This window comes from Rhynchophorus ferrugineus, unplaced genomic scaffold (genome assembly GCF_030347505.1).
Source record: "Rhynchophorus ferrugineus isolate W39M unplaced genomic scaffold, kcgeb_rfMv2 rfM8, whole genome shotgun sequence".
Classification (NCBI taxonomy): domain Eukaryota; kingdom Metazoa; phylum Arthropoda; class Insecta; order Coleoptera; family Curculionidae; genus Rhynchophorus; species Rhynchophorus ferrugineus.
The window spans coordinates 15,086,177-15,114,086 of record NW_027472587.1 but is presented as its reverse complement, the minus strand read 5'-3'; the positions used below and the strand labels follow the sequence as shown (position 1 = coordinate 15,114,086).

The following is a 27,910-nucleotide window of genomic DNA, read 5'->3' as shown; positions in this document are numbered from 1 at the left end:
TATTGTTATACATGGCGTACAATGCTTTTTATTGATTATTGAGAAGTTAGTTTAGTTCTGATCGGGCTGATTATTAAAAGTTATTGGTTCTGTTTCACCCTACATCCGCCCTTGTCTATTATTGAAATGCTTATATCGAGTGATATGTGTTTTTCAATCACTTTTAGCATGTATATGTCCGTTTCCGTTTCCATTGTCATCGCTGGACCCCTTCTCTTGACCTTTGACTGTGAAGGTGACGTAATAACGTTTGTTGTGATCCAATCGATCAGTAGGCAGTGATATAATTTGTTTGTCGGCTCCGTGACTAAGTTCCAAGGTCACGGACTTCTTGGGGACGATATTGGGCAGGAATCCGCTCATTCCCGGTTTACAGTTCGTCGTGTTTCCGTAACCAATTTTGGGAATCGTGTGATGATCCATTTTGGGCACTAAAACGATTAAAACACGGTCTAAACACAATTCCATGATGATGGGGATAAAAAATCACTTACAATAGGCAGCACAAGGAATTCCAGTATACGCGTGGGTGGCATGCATACATCTGTGGGTACTCTGAGTGCACAACAACGGGTTGACGTGCTCTGACGTGGCCGGCAGGGCTTTGAGATACTCCACGTCGATCTTTTGCAATCGTCTCAGCGATTCGTACAGGAATTTCTCGAAACTTTTAAAGGTGAAATCTTCGGGTACATAGCGACCAGCTCCCACTGTAGAACTGCACGACTGATTGTACTGATCTATTGCCCTCTTCACCAGCATGGCCTCGTTGTGTTGGCCGGCCCTGATCTGGCTTCGTTTCAGTTCAAGGAGGTGTTGAAATATCTTTCGCTCAAGATGATACCTGGACACAAACAAGAGAATATGCAATTTAAGTAAATCTTATATAAATATATGTTTATATATGCCTTGAAAATAAAATCCACCATTACTACCTACAAGCAAGCCTATTTAACAATCTTTACTTTAAAAGAAATGGGTCTCCAGTATATAGACCACACTATAAAGTAAATCTTTGGTTGCAGCAGGTACTTAATGAGCTTATTAAGGATTATTCTCATTATTAATGTCAAAAAACTCAAGAACAAGCGAGAAAATTTGCTATAAACCGTCACCTTCTTATATTGGTCTGAATACTCCTCGTCACGGAATTCATGTTAACACTCCTATCGGACATATTACGCCATTTCGGAATCCTGCTGCTCCTCGGGCTTGGTTCGAAGCCGGAATCGATCAGATTGCTGCTCTCGTAGTCGCTGCCGGCGCTCTTGGATTCGCGTCTCTTCGTTTTCGCCTTTTTCTTCACCTTCTTCCTCTTTGCGGGGCTGAGGTGCGCGTCATCCTCGATGTCCGTCATACTGTCCCTGTCGTGGTCGCTGTAAGCCGGCACGATTGGCGCCGATAGGTTAGAATCGGGTCGGACTGGATCCCGCACGAACCTAGAGAATGTTACGACAACTGAATGAATCTCAAACGTACATTCTAGATATTTTAACGAATTAATTCCCAAGGAAATTGTAGGTTAGTCGGCAACGACTAGTAATCATTACATAGTATAAAACAAAGTCGCCTTTTCTGTCCCTATATCCCTATGTGCGCTTAAATCTTTAAAACTACGCAACGGATTTTGTTGCGGTTTTTTTCAATAGATAGAGTGATTCAAGAGGAAGGTTTATATGTATAATACGTGCATAATATACTAAGGTAACATTGCTAATTTTAGAGGTTTCTAACGTGATGTAAATTAACCTATTTTTTGGGCTTATTTAGCAATTAGCAAAAACGCTGCCTAACCCTACGAGTTAGATCAAATTAATGTACTACAGTATTGTACACCATAAAAAGGTCTACAAAAAAGTCCGCGATGGTATATGTTTATCTTTTAGGGATAACCCACATTAACCATTTTTATTGTTTACTTTTTACGTGAGAAAATGGCTTATTTACGAAGCTATTTTAAGCAATACGGTATTAATCCTTATCGAATTAAGTACCTTAAATACAGTGTGCAATTAATGTAGATCAATATGGTTCCTTACAGCATGTAAATTAAACAAATATTTTCGGAGATATTACAAATTTAAAATTTGCGTTTAAAAATGTGTAATGTAATAAAAATTGTATGAATTTAGATATTCCAGAGATAGCAGGAAATCTTCATAGTAAGTATAGGGGAAGAGGAATTGTTTTACTCCAAATTTAATGCGTGCAGGCCAAGGGCAGTAATGAATGAACCAAAAATACTGGATCGATTTTAATCATGTTTTCATTGAGTGACATAGGCATATATATTTTATACCCGTGCAAAGTCGGAGCGGGCCGCTATGTTTTTATATACAACGTTCATATTTTTTCTGTAGTGTATTTAATTTAGTATCAGCATTGCACCCGTGCGAAGCCGAGGCGGGTCGCTAGTAACATAATAAATACATTTTAAAAATGAATACTAGATTTTTAAATGAAATCAGACAAACGGTCTGTTTTTAGAAAATAAATAAAACCTGCTAAAAAAGACAATCTATAGTCTATTCAAAGTTTTTTTGTACATACGTCATCAAGATGTTTAATGTATTGCCTTTCGCAATTTGTAAATTCGTTCATCATACAATATTTTCCTTCTCATTTTATTCTAGTTAAAAAGAGACACAATGGTGCCTGTCAAAGTCGTCCGTTTGTATGCAAAATCCTTGAGAGCAATAGTGATAAGAGGTTATAACTCTAACCTATAAACTATTGTGGCTTTATAATTAACTGTAATTTTTTGATGTACTGTAATGTTAATATAAATTATATTTAATAACATTTTTGTTCAATTATTTTATTTATATTAGAATTTTGTTGTATGTCAAAGCCAAACTGAACTAAAACTTAGAATTGATGCGGCAACGTTGCGACATTTTGATGTCATATATTTAAATGACGTATGTATAAAATAAATTTGAGCAGACTATACCCACAGGTTCATACAGTAACACATTTTTAATATTGAAGGCATGAATTTCAAGATTTTGTTTCAGGTGACAGTTTAAAAATCTTATTTCTAAGCTCTCTTTTAGTAGTGTAGTAGAAGTAAAAAGCCTCAAATTACAATCCTGCACCCAATCTAATTTGGTTCTTAAAGACATTAATTAAAAAATTACTGAACAGTCGATAGTCGTTTTCCGTCAATAGTTCACAACGCTAGTTTTAACCTAAACAAAACCATCCTACCTTTCTCTGGAAGAAGCGTTAATATTTGGCAACGACGGTACCCTGGCATCAATACCATTCTGCAACCTCCTCGATTCATCCCCCAACCTATCCAGATAGCGTTCGCTCTTCGACCTCGGAGTCTGGAATATGGGAGTAGGAATTTTGCTCATCTTCACTCTCTTCTCCTCCTTCACCGCCTTCTTCGATTTTGACTCTTCCGATTTAGATCTGGGCTTCTGCGCGTCACCCTCCTTCCTCTGCTTCGACTTACCCTTCGGCATTTGTTTCTGCAGCTCTCGCGCCTCCTTCTCGCTCAATATCTTGAAGCTCTTGTGCGTCTTTGCGCCCTGCTCTAGAGAATCGCTCAACGCTTCGGACGAGCTACTATAAGATTCTTCATTTATTTTTTCCGACTTCTTCCCAGGATCGCTAGGTTTTTCACCTGTCGGCGTATGGCGGGTTGCCGTGGTCTTTTTTCGTTTCGATTCTTCTTCTTTCGGCGTTAGTCTTCGGCTGCTGTCGACGGTGTCTTTCTTTTTCTCTCGCGGTTTTCGCACTACTTTACTCACCGGTGCCTTACTGGACTTATATTTTGCTGCAGTCTCATCATCTCCGGATTCTTCATTCTTTCCTATTTTTTTGTCTTCAATTTCTTCTCCATTTTCTGCAGGTTTATCAACAGACTGGACTATTTCAATTTTAGCCTCATTTCCATCTTCTAAACCTCCAATTATTAAATCTGCTGCGACATCTTGCTTTACTACTGATGCTTCTAATATTTCGTGTTTATCTTCGGTACTAATTACATCCTCCTGGGTTTGTCCATTTGTTACTACCTCTGTTGTAGATCCGTTAACAGTAACTGTTAAGTTGTCTTCACTGGCGCCTTTTAAAGAACTTGGTTGATCATCTCCTTCAACTGTAGCTCCAGATTCCGTCGCTTCTCTACTATCTGCTATGTCTTCCTTGGTACCGCTCACCCGTTTGCATTCAACGTCATCGTTGATACGAGATTGCACAGTTTCTGGTTTGTCATTTATTGGTTCAACAACATCAGTTTTTGTAGGATCAGCTGCAACGTTGACAGTTTCAATGTTAGCATTTTCGTCTTCTTTATCGCCTGATACTGACTGTTCTGGAGGCGCAGTTACAGGGCTTCCTTCGGATACCTCAACGTTCTTAATGTCTTGAGCTTGTTCCGGTATTTCAGTGGTAGCTTCAATGATTTTTTCATCAAAAATTTCCTCATTGGACTTAACTGGTTCGTTCACAATTAACGGTTCTTTATTTTCGGCAGTTTCAGTTGGTACATCAGGGTGTTCGTTATTTTCGATCTTCTCAGATACGGAATCGTGTTTCTCCTCTTCGTCTGTGACATATTTGGGTTCTGGATGGACGCTGGCTTCAACGACGAAGTGCTGAGGCTCGTCGATTTCCTCGCTTGTGTTTGAGATCTCGGGTAGCTCCAACACCGGTTCACGAGACACCTCCAGTACTTCCGCCTTCAATTTATAGGTGTCGATTACCGTATCCATGGTGTCATCTGAAGTACCGGTACTATGGCCCAGAACAGACGCTGATTTTGACAGTTCGGGCGATTCGGGCTTTTGATCTTTCAGGTCAGAAACTGTCGCGGCTTCCCTCACACCTTTACCCGATTTTGCACTTTTAGGTCTTTTGACTTTTTCCGACGGGGCGTCACTTGATGGTACCTTGATTTTTTCGTTGGTGTCTATCTCCACTTTTCTAGGCGATATACGCTCGCCATCAGTATCCACCGTAAACTCCTTGGTGTGGTGAATGTTAATCTCCGTCTTGCCATTTATTATGATCTCGTTGCTGTAGTCTATCCTACTGGAAGCCGATTTTTGCGGAGACTCCGTTTTAAAACCGTTAGCTGACGTATTTGTACCCGCGTTGACTTTGATGGTCCTCTTAAACCCACCGCTCTTGAAGCTATCGCTCTTCTCCATTTTCCTCTTGGGTAGATCGCTGTCGCTGTCCGACACCGGGTCCTTCTTCTTCCTGCTTTTGTGAGTGGCTCGCTTCTTGTGCATCTTCTTGGACCCCTTGCGCTCCACCCCCTTCTCATCCTCACTATTCGAGCTGCTATCCCCCCAGAATGTCACGTCGTCCCTTATCTGGAGATTGACTGAGCTGGTCACCTGCGACTCGATCGTTTGAGTCCCAGCCCGACATGCTGGTACCCCACCGTGCAGCTGGAGGAACTTGGCGGTGGATCTGAAGCCGCGCTGCAGAGCACAGTCCAGCGGAGTCATGAACACGTTCTTCGAGGTGCGTAAAATGGGATTCACTTGAGCTCCGGAGTCCAAAAGTATCTGAAAGACATACACGTATATTAATATTTCTTAATTGGGTCGAAATCTAAATTGTCAGATGGACTAGTTGATCTTACGTACGTCGAAGTTAATGTTGAGATTGCGTGATGACCGAGTGGTTTTTTTCGGAGTCTTACGCAGCATGTTAGCTGACCAGCGACTGAATTACGTCGCCCGATTGGTGGGAGATGGCGGAAAAGGCCTCCCAGCAGGCTCGTTCCGTGAATGATCGGCGCGCAGAGCCGGGGGAGAGGGGGATGGAGGTCGTTGCGTGTGTGGCGATATTAAACGCTTTTATGCCTCATTAGCTATGCCCGTTTTTCCTCACCATCTTCTCGTATGACCTTCGCACTCCCCATCCCCCCACCTGCACCCCACACTCAATCCGTGCTTCAACGAATTTTTATAGACCAACAGCAACCCCTCCCCCGTCGTCTTATCACGTAACGTTCGGCCTTGAAAGTCTACACTGACCAAGTGATAGCCATCTCGGCTCGTTAATATTAAGAATGGATGAAAGGTCAAGGCATTGTTATTGGCATGGCGTTTTGGTAAAAATAATTCCGGGCTAATCGGTCCTTTGTATTGGAAAAGAAGCCGAAGAAAAAAAGCGACCACGAAGGGTATTAAATAATGATTCCTATTTACGTTACATGCCTCTTTTGTCATTGTATTCTCGAAGTTTTTAGCGTTCTTTCATGTATAATTTTATGTGATATAACTGGGACAAAACTCTTCCAATTTCTATGATTACTTGGGGCTTAATTAATTTGTTTTTGAGGTATTAGATGTTAAATGATGTTTAAGAAATCTAAGTGACATTCTCATACAAATATACCAACCCCAATGATATAATATATCTTTAATTTATATTATATATGATAACATTAGATTCACCCTATCAATAATCAAAATATATATTGTTTAAACTATATTGTATTTTTATAATAAACCGATTTATATTAGTTTTTACTATATGATATATGATAGACAATTTTTAATAAATGTAATTGCATTTTTAACAATCACCAATAATACATAAACCACAGTATCATCTATATCTATGTGTCTTGCTTGATATTTATACTAAATCTGTTTTGTTACTTTTTACTATCTTTTGTTATCTATATTTATGTTTTTATCTATCCTTTGTTTTGTCTATGTTCTATATTTATATATTAAATTATAGATAATAGATTATTTTAAAGAGACCTGATTGATTTTATCATCAGCGGTTTATAAAAATAATATCATCTAGATGTGTGATACTTTGCCTCCTTTTTTTATTTTTTATTTTTTCGGTCATTTTTAATACAGTTTTTTTTAAACAAGTCTAATCATATTCCTTCACTTGTTGTTTAGCTTGTATTTTTTGTTATCCCTTCTGATTATCATTCATTATTTTTGATTGTTAGCAAAGTGGTCTAATTAAGTAGTTTTGAGAAATGGTGTAATTTGTACTAGTACATCACACGCATAGAAAGGGGCATGTTTTATCAGCTATACAGATGTCCAATTACAGTATTTGCCAGAAATGATACTATTATTGCCTCTCCAACAGAAAATTATGTTTAAGAACTAAGTTGAACATACTGCTAATATATAAAGAAGGCAATTTTTCGTATTTACAAAAGCATCACTAAATAGTCATTCATAAATTGTTTTAAAAGAGATATTTGCAATTTTTTATTACATTTGAGAGAACTTCTTAAGTTTTAACATCTTTTTGATTTGCAGATGAATTAGTTGATGTATGTAGTAAACTTCTAGTTGCATTTTTATAGACTGAGTTATTACTTATGTTATGTTCGTTTACTATTATAGTAATATTCAACACTTTCATCATCAAACGTTGATCGAAAGAGTTATTTTGAAAGAAGAAAGAAAGAAAGAAATTATTTTGTTTGGTTATTGGGAAGGTAATAGATCGTTTAGATGATGTTTAGGTTACCTTACACATATCCACATTATCGTTTAAAGCCGCCATGTGTAGAGGCGTCCTTCCGTCGTTATTCCGAGCGTTAACCTGACTTGGCCGCATTCCAAGCAACCAGGTCACCAGTTCCCTCCTTCCTGACGCTGCGGCTTCGTGCAGAGGCATGTCACCCCTGGCGTTTCGAAGCCACAAGTTGGCACCGCGAGCCCCAATCAGCTTCACGGTCTCGAACTGTCCCTTCGCACATCCGCAATGAGGAGGACTCCGCCCTTTCCGGTCCTGCCTGTTGGGATCAGCGCCGTGAGCCAAGAGCAACGCCGTCGCGTCAGCGTGACCTGCTCGCATATTTTCAAATCAGTAAATCCCATCATCGCTACTTAAGTTAGTCGTTTAAATGTGGCTTAAATTAATTATCTGATACCTAACGTTACAGCGTAGTGTAGTGCCGTGCAGCCGTTGCTATCGATGACATCCGGAGTAGCACCGCATAACGTCAGAAGGGTGTCGATGCAGTCGGTGTGTCCCCTGGAAGCTGCGCAGTGTAATGCAGTCAGTCCATCTCTTAAAAAAACAATAATCGAAGTGTGTATGCAGGAAGTGTGACGATACTCACCTATCAGATGCTTCGACAGGAGCTCCAGCTCTCACCAACGCCAGTAAAGCTTTAACAGAGCCAGCACTAGCCGCCCAGAGCAACGGTTGTCTTCTATCACCATCCTCAACAGACACATTGATGTCTTTGTGTCCCAGAAGAGCATGCAGCACTTGCAAGCCCAGCGATGAATCCTTATCCTACAATTTGAGTTAACAATGAACGTAAGGCCGGTTCTATGCGACTAACAATGTTACCCCTCCACACATTTGGGCTGCGTAATGTAGGGGATATCCTCCATGAACGTCAGGTGTCGAGACAGGAGCACCAGCAGCCAGTACAGCTCTTAAAGCTGTTGTTTCCCCACATACTTAACCATCATAATGTTAAAAATAAGCAGTGGAATTTGCTAAATTTATTGATGCTTGTTCCCACTTTGAATTTAGCAGTTTTACTTGCTTGTATAAACGCTCAGACAAGAATAGTCAAAAGTGAAAAGATATAAAATGTCTTCTACAACTCTCTAAAATAACACCCTATATATATATATATATATATATATATATATATATATATATATATATATATAATTTGTTGTTTGATTAGTTAATGGCCCTAATCCTTCTTCTATTTCCAACAAACCAGATGGTAAATCCAACAAAGCTAGCATTAAATACAAAGTATAGTTTACGTGCTGTGATTATATCAATTGAGGTCAAACTTTTGACCTGTTGTTTTGTAGGGGTCCTGTTTTAGAAAGAACTAAATTTTAGGTCAACACTGCGATGGAAAATCGTAACGTCTTACTGAAATTAATCACTAGAAATACTCTAAATTGAAATAGTTCGGGATAGTTATAACAACTCGATGGTAAAACATTGTTTTTACTGTTTGAAAACCATTAAAAAATTAGACATTAAATCGTTTCAGAATTGCTGACATTATCAGTGATCTAGGAACAAATGTTGGGTTTAGTTTTATTGGTTTTTTCTTGCTTTGTATACGTGTTGTGTGTATTTAATGGGGGCTCTGTCGTTTCAGTCCTTTTTTTAAGTCAATATTTCTCTGTTACCTCCCAAGGACGTAGTAAAATATATGTTATAACACTACTTTAATATATCGAAGTTTACTATTACATCATTTGTGTATTTTTGATATTACTTGGGCATAAGAAGGACGTAAGTCATAATGTGTGCATTATGTTAAAAGGGCTGGCTTTAATATCGAGGAATCATTAAATTAAACAAGCTAAAAATAACAGCATTCATTTCTGTCATGGATAATTAAAGAGTAATAATATGATTAGGACTCTCATTAAATTAACTTTGAACGATTTACAATACTTTATATAAATTATTCTATATTCCATGTAATCATCTTAAAAGTTCATCAATCTGTTTTAATATTTATGTTGTGATTAATTTATATTTCTTATTTCATTAAAATAATCAAAAGCCATCAGGAAGTTTAGAAGTGCTAGGAGATCTGGACCATAGTCAACCAAGAAAGACCATCGATCTTGATTGGAGTGGTATTCGAAAGAAAATATCATGAGAAATAACTAATGATTGTGATGATTTACTTTGCAAGAAAACAACACTGGACTGCAAGTATTAAAATCTTTGAATATGTGTATGAAAGTCATCATCAAGAACATCGTATTAATTTTTATGAAAACTAACAATATTTTGCCTACTAAGCAGTACAGGTGATATTTTTCTAACCGTTTATTTAAATACTGACTTTTATCCCAAGCGAAATACCTAACAATTAAATACAACAAGCACAACCAAAATAAGGATAAAAACGAAAAAGTATCGACAAAACTAATATTATCAAATCACAGAAAGAAAAACAAAAATAAAGAATACTCGTAGGAAGAGTATTCTCTTTTCTCGTGAGAGAGTAACATATACCAATAGTATTAACGCTAAATACAAGAGTAAAAAGCAATAAAAATACTAAATGATAAGAAAAACTTATAATAACCTAAGATATTTAGCATTATCCAGATGGAGAAACGAGATGATGTAGAAAGATGTAGCAAGATGTAGAAATGGAAACGAAGCGAAAGAGTGAAAAAAAAAGAAAATAAAGAGTGATTATAGAGCATACTAAAGAATTAACTCCAAAAACAAAGAAACGATGACAAGATTACAAAGTACGAAAGAAAAAAGTTAGAAAGGAATATGTGTGGATGCTGTGCATAGAAAAATAAAGCAGGAACTAGACAGAAGCTTGTCTACTGCAAAGATCAATAAAGCTTCTCTAAAAGCTAATACCCCAATGATTCCAAATTAACTCATATACAATATCCTGCATATAATACAGCAGATAGTCCATGCTATTTTTATTTATTGTTATCAATACCTAACTTTTAAGGAAATAAGCAGTTAGTTCTGAAGAACAAATCAAATTTAATATAGGTCTTTGTTTCTAGACGAATATTTTTATTATCGTAAATGTTTATTATTTTAAAAAAGTAGGCAAAAAATGTTTTGAATAATAATTACCTGGCTAAATAAAAGGTACTTTGAAGAAAGTTTTTATGTTTATTTAGCCACATAAATAATAAAATGGTTATCGTACTTTCATAAATTCTGAATACTAATAAATCGCCCTCGTTTTACATATAAATTAATACTGTATATTTGTATAGTGAAAATAATGAAATCATACGAAATTATAGGATTGATGTTGGAAGCTACATCAAGAAATAGCAGAGCTGTCACGTATTGTCAATATCATCATCATCGAGGGATTCTGTAGTGAAAAAGAGTGGCAGTAAATGTAAAGAAAAAGTAAATTCCTAATCATAAATATGTAGCTCTAAGAAACACTTCAATGAAGGGAATACCAACTTCAGAATGAGATGGAAGTTCCTGATATGCCACGGCATATATGTTATGTAATAATGTAAGAGGGGTTGGTCTGTTTTTTAATAGACCATCAGTGGTTGTATCGTCGTTCATAAAGTAATATTTTCAAATAAGTTAATAGTTTTTTGTTCTCTAAATCCTTTCAAACATTAGAATTTGTTAAATAATATTTTATTGAGAGTCATTTAAGTAATTTTTAATATATTCTAACGCTCTTATATCACAATTGTGATCGAAATAATATCGTCAGAACTTCTTGACATATCAAGTTCAAGAGAAGCCATTCAGCCTTTATAGCTGGAATGTATTAATTCAAAATACTGACATCAATATGCTTAAACCATATTTGCGCTTCGAAAAAGTCTGTATAGAGTGGCATTCAGTACAGAACAACTTGTCGACAAATATATTATTGTGATCTGTAAATTAAGTATTTTCATTATGCTGACAAAAACTCTTATAAAAATATATTTCAACACTTTTATAACACAATTATGATGAAATGAAATAATGTTTCGGAACTTATATTATTTAACTTATACTTTGAATTTATGCATTTAAAATACTCTCGCCAATATGCTTAAACCATATCCGTGCTTCGAAAAGCATTCAGTGTAAAATATTTTGATGATTTTAATCCAACACAGTATAGAAGTTGCAATCCTATTTATTATCTTACACAGTACAATTTTTTGTCAAATCCTTACTAGACGTCATCTTTCCAATTCAAAATAATTAGTAAGGGCTATTTTTCAGCTTTGGTACTTACCTGTGGCCCAGTGAACCACAGTATGTTTTTCATTATCCACAGCATTCACATCAGCTCCGTTGGCGAGCAGAAACGTGACCAGTTGCGTGTTGCCGGCGATCACCGCCAGATGGAGAGGCGTGAAACCGTCTTCGTCCCGGGACTCCACCAGATCCGGTGCCGCCATCGTTAAGACATCGGCCGCCTGAGCCGCGCAGATGCTGTCGCTGGTGCAACAGTAATGGAGAGCTGTCTTCCCGGTCCGGTCCTGGTCGAGAAGGAACCCGTACTGTCGAGAAACAAGAACGATCAACCACCGGCCGGCCTTCTTCCGAATAAAAACTGAATATAACGCGGTAGAGTTTATTATGGTAGGGAAGGTAATCAAGGGGCCAGGAAAGAATCCACCGGTTGCTATGACAATATGACACTATTATCAGGGAATGGGGAGACCAATGAACTGGCTTCGGTTTTGATTGATTGCGATAATAATATTGCATTCGGGCGTGTCGTTTTTAGAATAATATTACCCTTTGGATCGTCCATCAGTATTGAATTAAACATTATCTATTTTCAATTAATGATGACTAATTAATATCAGTTGATAATTATATTAATCAAAAAACCATGGTTTTCTATAGTCAACATAATTAAAACTATAATTATAATTTAATTATTTCGAGTATTTGGTTTGTATTTTTTTAATAGGAGATTATGACCAATATGAACTTCTTGGTATTATTTTATTAAACATTATACCTACAGATTATTAGGCTGAGAAATTTGGCCAAAGCTAATTCTAAAGATGTTTGCTGTCACGTATTGTCAATATCATCATCATCGAGGGATTATGTAGTGAAAAAGGATGGCAGTAAATATAAAGGAAAAGTAAATTCCTAATCATATACATGTAGCTCTAAGAAACACTTCAATGAAGGGAATACCAACTTCAGAATGAGATGGAAGTTCCTGATATGCCACGGCATATATGTTATGTAATACGGCCCAGACTATCTGCCTATCTGGCTTTTACCATGTGAATGATGAACGAGTAAAAGGGGTTGGTCTGTTTTCTAATAGACCATCAGTGGTTGTATCGCCGTTCATAACGTAATATTTTCAAATAAATTAATAGTTTTTTGTTCTCTAAATCCTTTCAAACATTAGAATTTGTTAAATAATATTTTCTTGAGAGTCAGTTAAGTAATTTTTAATATATTCTAACACTCTTATATCACAATTGTGATTGAAATAATAGTGTTAGAACTTTTTGACATATCAAGTGCCATTCAAGAGAACTCAGCCTTTATAGCTGGAATGTATTCATTCAAAATACTGACGTCAATATGCTTAAACCATATTTGCGCTTCGAAGAAGTCTGTATAGAGTGGCTTGTCGACAAATATATTATTGTGATCTGTAAATTAAGTATTTTCATTATGCTGACAAAAACTCTTATAAAAATATATTTCAACACTTTTATAACACAATTATGATTGAAATAGTGTTTTCGGAACTTATATTATTTAACTTATACTTTGAATTTATGCATTCAAAATACTCTCGCCAATATGCTTATACCATATCCGTGCTCCAAAAGGCATTCAGTATAAAATATTTTAATGAGAATTATAAATAAAGTAATTTCATTACGGTGAAAAACATATTTTAACACTTTGAAAACACAATTGTGATTGAATATATGTTATTTTGGATTTATATTTTAAATAAATGCCGTTAAACCATACTAATTGTTATTAGTAAACATACCTTGTTAGTTGTTTTGCTAAAAACTTAACCTAAATAGGTAAAGCGCGCCACTGACCTGCGTCGCGACGAGCGTCCGGACGCTGGCGACGTCGCCTTGCTGGGCAGCGTACATCAACGATGTGACGCCGCGTGATAGCCGTCGACGACGATAGGACCGCTTCGGCGCGTGTGCGTCGGCGCTACACATGGCCCACTCCGTTCTCGGCTGTCAAAATCGCTCATTGGCGGTCCTGCTCCAAAGCACAAAAAATAAAAAGAAGAATCTTTTATAAAACTCAAAATATAAAGCACAAACAAAATAAAAACGTCACCCTTTGGTTCTTAATTGTTCGCATTTTTGCCTGTTCAATGACCTGTCAAGTCAGAAGTCAGAAGAATAAAAAAGAAGAAGAAATTAATCACTAAATATTGTTCACTAACTTCTCAGTAACTGACATCGAATGCAAATTACTGATGACCTCTCAGTGACTTTAGAAACCATAACGAAAAAGAAAAGAAAACTGGTAGTTTTCTCTTCTTCTATATACAACATTACTTTTGTCGTTTAGTTACACACAAAACGAATCTAAACTAAAAAAACCACCAAGCTAAAATAATGAAATAATTATAGACTAGTCTATAAAATTTTTGGATGTTCATTGACTGTTTAGTCGTATGAATGTCGTAGGAATAAAAAAGAAGAAGAAAATTGGTTTCTAAAGATATATCTATTGCCTATAAATGAAAAGAAGAATTTATGTCTTCTTAATTTAATATTTCTTTAGTTTTATCATAAAAATTTAAATAAAAATGAATTAGCTTTTTTAATTATTGCTTGTTTGATATAACTATTTACTGTCAATTAACACTTTATCGATTTTGAAGCCATAAAAATATGAACAAATTTATTAAATAATGTTATCAAAAATAAGAGTTAGTCATATTATAGATATAAGTACAAGAGAAAAGAAGAAAACATCAATAAAATTTAATTTTCTTAAGTTTTTCAAAAAATTAACAATAAAATAAAAGTTTAAAGAGACAAGGGCCACGAATGCTGATAATTATTACTTGTTTAATATAAATATTGACTGTAAATTATTAATTTGTCGATTTTAGGAAAACAAAAGATGTGAAAATGTATTAGTTATTGCTTTCACCAATATAATTCACTAGTTACAATAATTAAAACTATATGAAGTCCACCAGTCGGTACCTCCATCGAATTTTAATTAAGTTTGAATCTGACATATTACATATGAGCTTTAAAAAAGCAAGAAGAAACAATGAATGGATAATTGTAATTGTTAACTACTTATTACATGGATTGCCATATACATATTTTACTATAATATAGGTTATGCACGTTTAAGAGCACGTCGATATAGAACATATATGTTGCTTCTTTAATTTTGAAGTGGTAAATATCTCCAAAACTAGATATAACCAAACTTTTTTAACCATTTTGAGCAAACAAAAGAAATTATTCAATTTATAAACCCAAGCACTACCAGTGAGAACATTCTAAACTGTAATGATCATAATTAACGAGATAATGCACGTAATGTATACCTATTTACAATTCCAAGGATAAACTTTTCAATTACTATTATTTCCCAGAACCAGAAAGACGCCTAGAAAGTTGATTATCATATTCAGTTGCGACCAAAAAAGTTTCGGCTAATTTTAGTAGGATTCGTGACACAAAACACGTTCTGATTGCGGTGATTAAGACAATTTTTTATGAACTCGAATGAATGTAATTTAGCCAGAACATATAAACTATTTGTTATTTCTGTTATTTGTCAATGTACGTGTATAATGAAAAAGTAATATAATACTCATGGTGGTATATATATATATATATATATATATATATATATATATATATATATATATATATATATATATATATATATATATATATATATATATATATATATATCAATTTTAGATATGGTACTAGTTACCTATTTTAATATAAATTATTTGTTTATAAACTTTCTAATTTCAATATTCTTAAACCTTGAAGGAAGAGGTTCAAAGTCATTAAATTAAATTCCTTAAACAATATATAGTCATACATCTTGCTACTACTAATGGTTTAAAGTATTCAGAAGAATTAATTTTGAGATGGATTAAGACCTTAATTGATTAATTCAAATAAAACAAGTATATAAATAAAACCTTCAGACAAAGAAATAGTCGAATTTTGCACTGAATTATTTTTTAAAAAACAATAGATAATTATATATATATATATATATATATATATATATATATATATATATATATATATATATATATATATATATATATATATATATATATATATATATATATATATATATCGATCGACTAGTCTACAATTACTAATTTGATTTATTACATTAAATTATCTATTGTTATTTATAAACTAATTCAGTTACACGAACAAGAAAATGACTATCATACTTACATAAATTATGAGTACCAACAAATCGCCTGTTTTACATCTAAATTAAAACTGTACGTCCGTGAAGTGAAGAACGACGAAACACTGAAAATTCATGTCGTGTCAGTTGACCTACAGCAAGTTGAGGCATCCGAAAACTTAGACTGACGTGATGGGGCATTAAACAAGCGTCAATTTTCGAAAGGTATCCCGACACCTCACGCGAATTCTTTCACTTCCGAGGAGTTTGGCGTGTTCGAGGTAGAATTGAAGCTAAATTTTAAAAGCGTCGATCGTTTGTTTTTTTGGAGATGTTCCCGTCTGGTCTGAACGACGGGAATTTAAAGAAGCCGGTAAATTCCGGAATTAGGCGCTGTTAGATTTTATTAGACCATTAAAACCGACGTTTACGATTAATTTCAGTGGGAATAACTCTATTTTATTTGTTCCGTTTTTAATTATTCAATTTAAGTTTGAAATAATACATTTTGGAATAAAAATAAAATTGTATTGACATTTTATTTTGTGCAAAACAAGAAAATTCGTTAAAAATATTATATAAGAATGCTGTATTATCTTAAAGACTTTCGTTAGTGTTTGCTAAAATAAATAAAATGAATAAATTATCCTGAACAAAGTATATATTTATAAAAATTAATTAGTCTCGCTAAAACTCCAAAATTGTTACACCGATTTGGTTAATTTTAGTTTTAAAATATTTGTGGAAGTCCAGAGCAGGTTTATATGGTAAGAATATTCATAAATCTAAAAGTTTTATCAAAATGGCGTCATTTGTTTCAATGCATATTGTACTGGACAATTTCATAATCACTTTCAAGGTATTATAATTTAAAAGTTTATATATAAGATACCAATGTCGATACAGCAAGTGACTATAATTATTGCTGGAAAAAACTTCCAAGGTAGGTAATTTGATTTAATTCACTAGTATGGCAATAGCTTTTATAGCTATTATCATTGACACAGTACATCTCAGCTCCAAAGAGCATTTTTAGATTTAATGAGTAAAAAAGGAAACAATCTTATTATCTTTTTACTGAGAATTAGAAAATATATATTTTCAGAAAAAAATAAAGGAATTTGTTCACAATTGCACAAGCAGACAATAAATAAGTATAATATTTTAATAACACTCAGTTTGGATAGTTTGTATAATACTAAAGTATACTGTTAACTCTTACGAATTCATCATGTTAGTCAATAAACAGAGGAGATTCAAAATCAACGAACTATACTAATCAGTCTATAAAGATTTGTTATAAAGCCTATTTAGACTTATGTGATTCAAATATGGAGTTGCCCTAAAAGATCAAACCAACCTATAATCCAGCAATATAAAAAAAAATTATTTATCAGCGAAGAACTATATAATGACCTCGAAGTCAAATGGACTTATCCAAGATCTTGCATTCAATCATGAAACAAACTTACTAAAACACAGCAACGTGGAAGCAACACAGCTATTGGACAACACGCAGGAAATCAGAAGATTAGAGCTAACCAAACCATACGAACTTGTATAGTGTATAAGTGTTTTATCTTAACTTAAACTTAAGTAGTCTCATTTAATTTTAATTGGAGAAATATATACTGATGTCTTTTTCCCTTTGTGCAAGTACAACTATATAATAATAATAAATTAATTTTATAAATTAATATTGTACTAAGCATATCTAATGTAAGATGTAATTACTTAACATATAAAAACTTTATGAATATTAGTTAATTCGTTTCTTTTAATAGTCTAATATTACTATTTAAAAACAAAAGAAATATTAAAGATCAAATAGGATTAGCACCTGAATTTAGAAATATGATAAATAAAGAAAAGTAGGGTTATGTTACTATTAATATCCTAATACATGTATTAGAGTTATTTTAAAACTATTTTAAGAATCATTAAGATATATATAAGAATGTATTACTGAGATAAATTATTCAAAGTTTTTTTGTACATACGTCATCAATATGTTTAATGTGTTGCCTGACGCAATTTGTAAATTCGTTTTAAAATCAGAAAATATTTTCTTTCTCGTTTTATTCTAGTTAAAAGGAAATGCATATATATGATATGACTATATATGATACAAAAAATATAAATACTGGTTCATAAAATAAAACAATTGATCGATAAGACAGAAAAATGATAAAACAAAGTTACTATGTTATATGTTGCGAGAAATAGTTTACGTAAAGCAAAATAAAGTTCATATTCGTCATTTTCTAATAATAGCGTTCATGAAAATGATTCAGTTTGCATTTTATAGCGGGAACGACGCGATAAACATGCATTTTATTCTAGTTAAAAAGAAATGCAATGCTGTTTGATTAGTTCGAAGACGTAAACGAACGAGCCCGTCAAAATCGTCCAGTTGTCAAGCGTATACAAAATTCTTGAAAGCAATTGTGATATGAGGTTATAACTCTAACCCCTAAAACAATGTGGCTGTATAATTAACTGTAGCTTATTGAAATGTACTACAATGTTAAAATAAACTATATTTGATAATATTTTTATTGAATTATTTTATTTAGATTAGAATTTTGTTGTATGTCAAAGCTAAACTGAACTAAAACTCAGAGTTGATGTGGCACCATTTCGACGTTTTGACGTCACAAATTTAGATGACGTATGTACAAAATAACTTTGAATATACTATATATGATAAAAAAAATATAAATACTGATTCATAAAATAAAACAATTGATCGATAAGACAGAAAAATGATAAAACAAAGTTACTATGTTATATGTTGCGAGAAATAGTTTACGTAACGCAAAATAAAGTTCATATTCGTCATTTTCTAATAATAGCGTTCATGAAAATGATTCAGTTTGCATTTTATAACGGGAACGACGCGATAATCATGCATTTTATTCTAGTTAAAAAGAAATGCAATGCTGTTTGATTAGTTCGAAGACGTAAACGAATGAGCCCGTCAAAATCGTCCAGTTGTCAAGCGTATACAAAATTCTTGAAAGCAATTGTGACTAATAAAAATGAAATAAACTATATTTGATAATATTTTTATTGAATTATTTTATTTAGATTAGAATTTTGTGGTATGTCAAAGCCAAACTGAACTAAAACTCAGAGTTGATGCGGCACCATTTCGACGTTTTGACGTCACAAATTTAGATGACGTATGCATAAAATAACTTTGAATAGACTATATATGATACAAAAAATATAAATGCTGATTCATAAAATAAAACAACTGATTGACAAGACAGAAAAATGATACAACAAAGTTACTATGTTATATGTTGCGAGAAATAGTTTACGTAACGCAAAATAAAGTTCATATTCGTCATTTTCTAATAATAGCGTTCATGAAAATGATTCAGTTTGCATTTTATAGCGGGAACGACGCGATAATCATGCATTTTATTCTAGTTAAAAAGAAATGCAATGCTGTTTGATTAGTTCGAAGACGTAAACGAACGAGCCCGTCAAAATCGTCCAGTTGTCAAGCGTATACAAAATTCTTGAAAGCAATTGTGATATGAGGTTATAACTCTAACCCCTAAAACAATGTGGCTGTATAATTAACTGTAGCTTATTGAAATGTACTACATTGTTAAAATAAACTATATTTGATAATATTTTTATTGAATTATTTTATTTAGATTAGAATTTTGTTGTATGTCAAAGCTAAACTGAACTAAAACTCAGAGTTGATGTGGCACCATTTCGACGTTTTGACGTCACAAATTTAGATGACGTATGCATAAAATAACTTTGAATAGACTATATATGATACAAAAAATATAAATGCTGATTCATAAAATAAAATAATTGATTGACAAGACAGAAAAATTATAAAACAAAATTACTATGTTCTATGTTGCGAAAAATAGTTTACGTAACGCAAAATAAAGTTCATATTCGTCATTTTCTAATAATAGCTTTCATGAAAATGATTCAGTTTGCATTTTATAGCGGGAACGACGCGATAATCATGCATTTTATTCTAGTTAAAAAGAAATGCGATGCTGTTTGATTAGTTCGAAGACGTAAACGAATGAGCCCGTCAAAATCGTCCAGTTGTTAAGCGTATACAAAATTCTTGAAAGCAATTGTGACTAATAAAAATGAAATAAACTATATTTGATAATATTTTTATTGAATTATTTTATTTAGATTAGAATTTTGTTGTATGTCAAAGCCAAAGTGAACTAAAACTCGGAGTTGATGCGGCACCATTTCGACGTTTTGACGTCACAAATTTAGATGACGTATGCATAAAATAACTTTGAATAGACTATATATGATACAAAAAATATAAATGCTGATTCATAAAATAAAACAATTGATTGACAAGACAGAAAAATTATAAAACAAAATTACTATGTTCTATGTTGCGAAAAATAGTTTACGTAACGCAAAATAAAGTTCATATTCGTCATTTTCTAATAATAGCGTTCATGAAAATGGTTCAGTTTGCATTTTATAGCAGGAACAATGCGATAATCATGCATTTTATTCTAGTTAAAAAGAAATGCGATGCTGTTTGATTAGTTCGAAGACGTAAACGAATGAGCCCGTCAAAATCGTCCAGTTGTTAAGCGTATACAAAATTCTTGAAAGCAATTGTGACTAATAAAAATGAAATAAACTATATTTGATAATATTTTTATTGAATTATTTTATTTAGATTAGAATTTTGTTGTATGTCAAAGCCAAAGTGAACTAAAACTCAGAGTTGATGCGGCACCATTTCGACGTTTTGACGTCACAAATTTAGATGACGTATGCATAAAATAACTTTGAATAGACTATATATGATACAAAAAATATAAATGCTGATTCATAAAATAAAACAATTGATTGACAAGACAGAAAAATTATAAAACAAAATTACTATGTTCTATGTTGCGAAAAATAGTTTACGTAACGCAAAATAAAGTTCATATTCGTCATTTTCTAATAATAGCTTTCATGAAAATGATTCAGTTTGCATTTTATAGCGGGAACGACGCGATAATCATGCATTTTATTCTAGTTAAAAAGAAATGCGATGCTGTTTGATTAGTTCGAAGACGTAAACGAATGAGCCCGTCAAAATCGTCCAGTTGTTAAGCGTATACAAAATTCTTGAAAGCAATTGTGACTAATAAAAATGAAATAAACTATATTTGATAATATTTTTATTGAATTATTTTATTTAGATTAGAATTTTGTTGTATGTCAAAGCCAAAGTGAACTAAAACTCAGAGTTGATGCGGCACCATTTCGACGTTTTGACGTCACAAATTTAGATGACGTATGCATAAAATAACTTTGAATAGACTATATATGATACAAAAAATATAAATGCTGATTCATAAAATAAAACAATTGATTGACAAGACAGAAAAATTATAAAACAAAATTACTATGTTCTATGTTGCGAAAAATAGTTTACGTAACGCAAAATAAAGTTCATATTCGTCATTTTCTAATAATAGCTTTCATGAAAATGATTCAGTTTGCATTTTATAGCGGGAACGACGCGATAATCATGCATTTTATTCTAGCTAAAAAGAAATGCAATGCTGTTTGATTAGTTCGAAGACGTAAACGAGCGAGCCCGTCAAAATCGTCCAGTTGTCAAGCGTATACAAAATTCTTGAAAGCAATTGTGATATGAGGTTATAACTCTAACCCCTAAAACAATGTGGTTGTATAATTAACTGTAGCTTATTGAAATGTACTACAATGTTAAAATAAACTATATTTGATAATATTTTTATTGAATTATTTTGTTTAGATTAGAATTTTGTGGTATGTCAAAGCCAAAGTGAACTAAAACTCGGAGTTGATGCGGCACCATTTCGACGTTTTGACGTCACAAATTTAGATGACGTATGCATAAAATAACTTTGAATAGACTATATATGATACAAAAAATATAAATGCTGATTCATAAAATAAAATAATTGATTGACAAGACAGAAAAATTATAAAACAAAATTACTATGTTCTATGTTGCGAAAAATAGTTTACGTAACGCAAAATAAAGTTCATATTCGTCATTTTCTAATAATAGCTTTCATGAAAATGATTCAGTTTGCATTTTATAGCGGGAACGACGCGATAATCATGCATTTTATTCTAGTTAAAAAGAAATGCAATGCTGTTTGATTAGTTCGAAGACGTAAACGAGTGAGCCCGTCAAAATCGTCCAGTTGTCAAGCGTATACAAAATTCTTGAAAGCAATTGTGATATGAGGTTATAACTCTAACCCCTAAAACAATGTGGTTGTATAATTAACTGTAGCTTATTGAAATGTACTACAATGTTAAAATAAACTATATTTGATAATATTTTTATTGAATTATTTTATTTAGATTAGAATTTTGTTGTATGTCAAAGCCAAACTGAACTAAAACTCAGAGTTGATGTGGCACCATTTCGACGTTTTGACGTCACAAATTTAGATGACGTATGTACAAAATAACTTTGAATAGACTATATATGATACAAAAAATATAAATGCTGATTCATAAAATAAAACAACTGATTGACAAGACAGAAAAATTATAAAACAAAATTACTATGTTATATGTTGCGAGAAATAGTTTACGTAACGCAAAATAAAGTTCATATTCGTCATTTTCTAATAATAGCTTTCATGAAAATGATTCAGTTTGCATTTTATAGCGGGAACGACGCGATAATCATGCATTTTATTCTAGTTAAAAAGAAATGCGATGCTGTTTGATTAGTTCGAAGACGTAAACGAGCGAGCCCGTCAAAATCGTCCAGTTGTCAAGCGTATACAAAATTCTTGAAAGCAATTGTGATATGAGGTTATAACTCTAACCCCTAAAACAATGTGGCTGTATAATTAACTGTAGCTTATTAAAATGTACTACAATGTTAAAATAAACTATATTTGATAATAGAATTTTAATTCAGTTATTTTATTTAGATTAGAATTTTGTTGTATGTCAAAGCCAAACTGAACTAAAGTTCAGAGTTGATGCGGCACCATTTCGACGTTTTGACGTCACAAATTTAGATGACGTATGTACAAAATAACTTTGAATAGACTATATATGATACAAAAAATATAAATGCTGATTCATAAAATAAAACAATTGATTGACAAGACAGAAAAATGATAAAACAAAGTTAGTATGTTATATGTTGCGAGAAATAGTTTACGTAACGCAAAATAAAGTTCATATTCGTCATTTTCTAATAATAGCGTTCATGAAAATGGTTCAGTTTGCATTTTATAGCAGGAACAATGCGATAATCAATGCATAAAATCTATCTGAAACCTTCCCGGGCTGTCTGTATGCAAATGAATCTGACGCGCGTAAAAAATTTTACCTTGAAACCCATTAAACCCTCTGACAGATTATTAATTTTGCACGCCTTGGGTACCGAAACGTCTATTTATAGTTCTTGTGGCATGAAAACTCAATAGCCTTCTGGCGCGGCTTACGCAAACAGGTAACCGGAGTGGAACTCCGGACCGGCCGCATGTCCTAGTGTCCAGGCGAACGGGTCCGAAACCAGGTCAAATTTACTTGGTCAGGGACGTGTGGTCCATCTGCACGGAGGACTTGCATTGAATGCGGTAAATTCACCGCACAATAGAAAATATCTCTCAAAGAATAATTAACATAATTGTACATCAATGATCACACAAATAGAAGACAGAAGGAGTTTTATCAGTAATATTATAAAAAAAACATTTAAAATAACACAATTACTACTCAAAGTAGTAGCTGTCTAGTAAAATAATGAGAAAGTAAGGTTAAAATTCATTAATTTTTTTACACTGGTGGTACTTACACTTTATTTTCATTCAACATCAGTTTTTTTTGCAGTGGTGGTTTGACAATAAATATCTATCAATGTCTTGTCCGGTAGCTTTACCAATAAGAGAAATAACACTTACAAGCGCAAATATAAACAAAAAATAAAGTATATACATGCATGGGACAGTTTGAAAATAAAATAAAATTTAGGGTTATGACAACTTTTAATATAAAACTAAAACGTTTTTTTGGATTAGTATTTGCTATAATGTAATGTCTCAACTATGACATTTCATAACCTAGAAGACCTTGACATTGACATAATGAAACGATTTAATAGCAGAATTAGAATAGAACTGGTAAAAACAAGTGAAACGGTTTAAGAACTATACAACCGACTTCATTCAACAATTATATTGTGGCGACCGCCACGACCCTTTAGGCCACCACGCATTCACCTACCACAAGTCCAAAGATTGGCAACGCCGGTGGATTGGTATCATGCAGTTCCAGGCTATAAAAGACCATCACGACGACGTCTCGCTCTCTAGCCCCAGCCCTACTCAACCTTTATATGGCTGATTTCCCGCTCTACAAACTTTGCCACACAGCATTTTATGCAGATGATACAGCTTTCTTCACAACCGGTTACTGTCGCGACGCAATCCGCAATAGACTCCAATTACAATTGAACCCAGCGATAGCGTGGTACAAATACTGGCGGCTTCAGATTAACCAGAGCAAAACTCTTTTGTTCCACCGCAAGAAGGAGTTTCGCGTCTACCGCCTCCAAATCTATATAGTCCCTATCCCTCGGCTCCAGAAAGTCCCATACCTCGGTCTCCAGTTCGACCGCAGATTCCAATGGTCTGCCCAAATCCAGCACGCCATTTGCAAAGGAAATCGCGTATACAGTCTATTATTTCCTCTACTCTGCAGAAAAAGCAAACTCCCAATACCACAGAAAGCGACTCTATATAAAATGCTAGCCCGTCCAATCTATCTCAATGGAGCACAGGTGTGGTATAAGTATGTCTCGGAGAGACAACTTGAAGTACTGCAAGTGTTCCAATCGAAAAAAATCCGTGCGTTACTCAGAGCCCCATGGTTTATGAGGAACATCAATACACACCTCGACACATCCCGTTTGTCAAAAAATTCATAAACATGCTCAGTGTGAGGTTCTCCATAGGAACCTTAGAACACTATAACAACTTAATAAAATCCCTACCCGTCCACAAACCCCGGTAGTAAACAAACTACGACAGTCCCAGTCGTATACCAAGATCTCTGTCACCCGCAAAACAATCGTATCCCGAACCTGAAGCAATATCAGAAGACCGAAGACCATTTGGTTCTAGCTGGTCACTCTAGTAAAGGGAAAAAAACGTCTTGTAACAGTACCACTCCCACAGCGCTACCGTACTTCCTTTACCTAACCTAATATTCTGTCAATTCTCCCGTCGACAACATGTATCATTTAATATCGATATAAACCAGTATTTCTTCAATCAGTGTTTTTCAAAAATATTAGTAAGTGTTCGGACAAACAATCGCATCGACAGCCACACATTTCGACCGAGCGACCGACCTGACGAACATTCCCACAAAATATAGGGAGTATAGGAGAACTGGACGCATGTGAAACAGTGTTTTAATTCTTTTTTTAGACGGCTATAAATATAAATGTAAAGTGAATGACAAATTTGACATATCTAATTTTAAGAAATAATCCTGAAGAAACAAATTTCCGAAAATGATAGTTTGACAGTTAATATATAATAATTTGTATCATTTACTCAATTTAATTTTGACAGAACATTAATAACGACAGCTTCGTCTGTCAAATTAAATGGCAGATTGATAAACAAAATAAAGTAAGGTTATAATCACATTTACTACGAGTAATATAATGTTTATGTAAGAATAACGCCATAATGTGATTCGATAATCCATCTATCAAATTAAATGACAGTTTGATAAACAAAATAAAGTAAGGTTATACAGGACTAAAACATGTTTATGTATGAAAGTATACAATAATGTAATATCACACCTTTGACATGCAATTACTTTGACAGAACACTGACAGTAATGAAAGCATTTAAAAGCAAATCTAAAAAGAAACAAGATGAAAAATCTAAATCCGCCAAATCAGAGAAAAAGAAACAGTCTACCAACCAATCGCCTCCATCCAAAACCGACGTCATCGTTAGATTCGGCAAACCGGTCTGTCAGATTAATTTCAAACGAATCAAACTACTCACTAGCGTCGCCGTAATCCTGATAATAATTTTAATTCTCGTATCGTTCGATTTCATCATCACAGCCATAAAGATACGAAGCCATCTCGGCGCCTTCATCAACATGATATCGAAAGGAGACGGTGAGATTCTTCCCACGTTGCTAGCTGTGCCTGCGTTCTGTTTCATATGCCTGAATATAGCGAGCACTATCTTCATTTATAAGATATTTTCAGTGAAGAAGAGCCCTGGATCGAACCGGGCTTTGTTCATCTTGATATTAGCAGGATTCTTATTGGTAGGTATCAATTGAGACCGTTAAAATTAATTCACAGTACCGGACATTTGTTTGTTTAGATGGTAATAACTGTCACAGTGAAAATCATCACCTTGGTACATATGTACAAATCCCATCAAAGCCTTCACAGCGGGATAATTGACACCATGAAAAAATACGCCGTCAATTCTTATTACAAAATCGAAATGGATCGACTACAAATCGAATTCAAATGTTGCGGTAGTAAGAAATACGACGATTGGTATAACGTATCTTGGTTTGAAAAAGATGTGTCGTCTAAGTAAAATCGTCCTTTGATCATTTCCAATTTCAACATATTTCTATTTTCAGTACTAGTATAGCTTTATCTGGACAAACACCATATAGTTGCTGTGCGATGAGAACAAGTTTGCCCTGCATCCATTACGACATAGAGGAAACCGGCAAAAGTTACAACTATGCTCCTGAATTCAACTTAACCATCAACACAGTTGGCTGTTACAACAGGATACTGGAGAAAAAGCGTGAAGTTGGCCTAGAGATAGTTCGAGACTTGTTTATCTTATTTTTTTTAGAGGTAGGCATATTTTTGCTTCAAATAAAAAAAAATGTTAATATTCCTGAAAACCCACTTTATAAAATTATATTTTATTTTAAAATCTTTTATTCACGTAGTTTATGTATATGAAATCAACATCTACTAATGAAGGAATAAGAATGACAAGCGACGTAGTAAATATCATTGCAAACTTAAATTATCTCTGAGTAAAATTAACGTTTGTATAGATACAAATCCTCTTTTTTCTTCACACAAGCTAAGATTTTTAACATTATTAACGAAAACGACGCATATTTATAAAAATACCTCGTTTATTTCTAAAATATATGGAGCTATATTTTAAATAGGCATCTTATTAATATCGAAACAACATTTGTTAAAAGAAGAAGAAAAAATGACAAATGACATTTTGAATGTCATTGGAAATGTCAATAAAAAAGCAAAGCTTTCAGGAATTTTTAAGATAAGTTAACAGACAATTAAATGCGTATAAAAAGAATAATAATATTTACCATTTATTAACCAATGAAGTAATTTTAACATCTTACAGTTGTTAGTTCTGATGCCAATGCGATTTCTCCAAACCGGACACTCGGTGGATTCCAAATTCGAAGGAAATAGCAAAAAATACACCGTGTGGTTGTTGGGGATTTACAAAGGAAAGAATAAATCGAACGATGCCCCTGAACCACCCCCTCTACCCGCAGAACTAATGCAATAATTCTTGGTCTTAAATATTTCCACACCTTTTTTATACTTTTATATCCGATATTCACGCAATCAATATATATATCCCTTTAACACTCAATTATAACACTTATTTTTATACATCATGTCATAAATTTTGAATTATTGTTAATAAGAAGATTTATCTGTCACAAATTAAATTAGTTCTATAAATCTAGCGTGTATCATTTAATTTAAAAAAATTATAATTTAACATAACAGCAAATTTAATATGCAAATCTATTAACATTATTATATTTTGGGTGTGTAAATACTCGTTCGAACTACTACTTACTCATATTATCAGTTCCATAATGAACGGTGAGATATAACAAAAAAAATAACAGAACCTACACGAATGCATGAGAGAAAGCGCGATACCAGCAGTCAAAAGTGTTTTGTTTTGCCGACGCTTTCGTTCTCGTTGTCATGACAACAACAAAACAAACGTCAAAC

At 33.4% G+C, this 27,910-nt stretch overlaps 2 protein-coding genes across 3 annotated transcripts; one reads left to right on the top strand and one right to left on the bottom strand.

Moving 5' to 3' along the window:
* Positions 1-18: 18 nt before the first annotated feature.
* LOC143200757 (uncharacterized) lies at positions 19-27,810 on the bottom strand. Of its 2 annotated transcripts, XM_076411363.1 has the most exons (11): positions 27,750-27,810; positions 13,512-13,686; positions 11,708-11,975; positions 8,317-8,429; positions 8,081-8,259; positions 7,889-8,028; positions 7,483-7,802; positions 3,211-5,531; positions 1,116-1,439; positions 495-844; positions 19-431 (listed from the first exon to the last, which is right to left on the bottom strand). In XM_076411363.1, exons 2-11 carry the CDS (start codon positions 13,641-13,643, stop codon positions 154-156), a joined length of 4,425 nt encoding a protein of 1,474 aa, XP_076267478.1. In that variant the 5' UTR covers positions 13,644-13,686; positions 27,750-27,810; the 3' UTR covers positions 19-153. The 2 variants fall into 2 exon arrangements, with proteins under 2 accessions (XP_076267478.1, XP_076267479.1); XM_076411364.1 differs by lacking the exon at positions 27,750-27,810 and having other exon boundaries at positions 13,457-13,561.
* On the top strand, positions 25,707-27,610 carry LOC143200442 (rod outer segment membrane protein 1). Its single transcript, XM_076410858.1, has 4 exons — positions 25,707-26,190; positions 26,250-26,470; positions 26,521-26,746; positions 27,279-27,610. The coding sequence occupies exons 1-4, from the start codon at positions 25,744-25,746 to the stop codon at positions 27,447-27,449; spliced, it is 1,065 nt and encodes a 354-aa protein (XP_076266973.1). The 5' UTR covers positions 25,707-25,743; the 3' UTR covers positions 27,450-27,610.
* Positions 27,811-27,910: the final 100 nt, after the last annotated feature.

What these genes read in the sequence shown, in the direction of transcription:
- LOC143200757 (XM_076411363.1), bottom strand. Translation starts at nt 13,643, where the DNA reads ATGTGTAGCGCCGACGCACACGCGCCGAAGCGGTCCTATCGTCGTCGA. An exon ending in ACACTACGCTGTAACGTTAG is followed by an intron (nt 7,803 to 7,888) that starts GTATCAGATAAT and finishes ATATGCGAGCAG; the next exon opens with GTCACGCTGACGCGACGGCG. An exon ending in AACGCTTCTTCCAGAGAAAG is followed by an intron (nt 1,440 to 3,210) that starts GTAGGATGGTTT and finishes AACATTCTCTAG; the next exon opens with GTTCGTGCGGGATCCAGTCC.
- LOC143200442 (XM_076410858.1), top strand. Translation starts at nt 25,744, where the DNA reads ATGAAAGCATTTAAAAGCAAATCTAAAAAGAAACAAGATGAAAAATCT. An exon ending in GAAAAAGATGTGTCGTCTAA is followed by an intron (nt 26,471 to 26,520) that starts GTAAAATCGTCC and finishes TTCTATTTTCAG; the next exon opens with TACTAGTATAGCTTTATCTG. An exon ending in TTATCTTATTTTTTTTAGAG is followed by an intron (nt 26,747 to 27,278) that starts GTAGGCATATTT and finishes AACATCTTACAG; the next exon opens with TTGTTAGTTCTGATGCCAAT.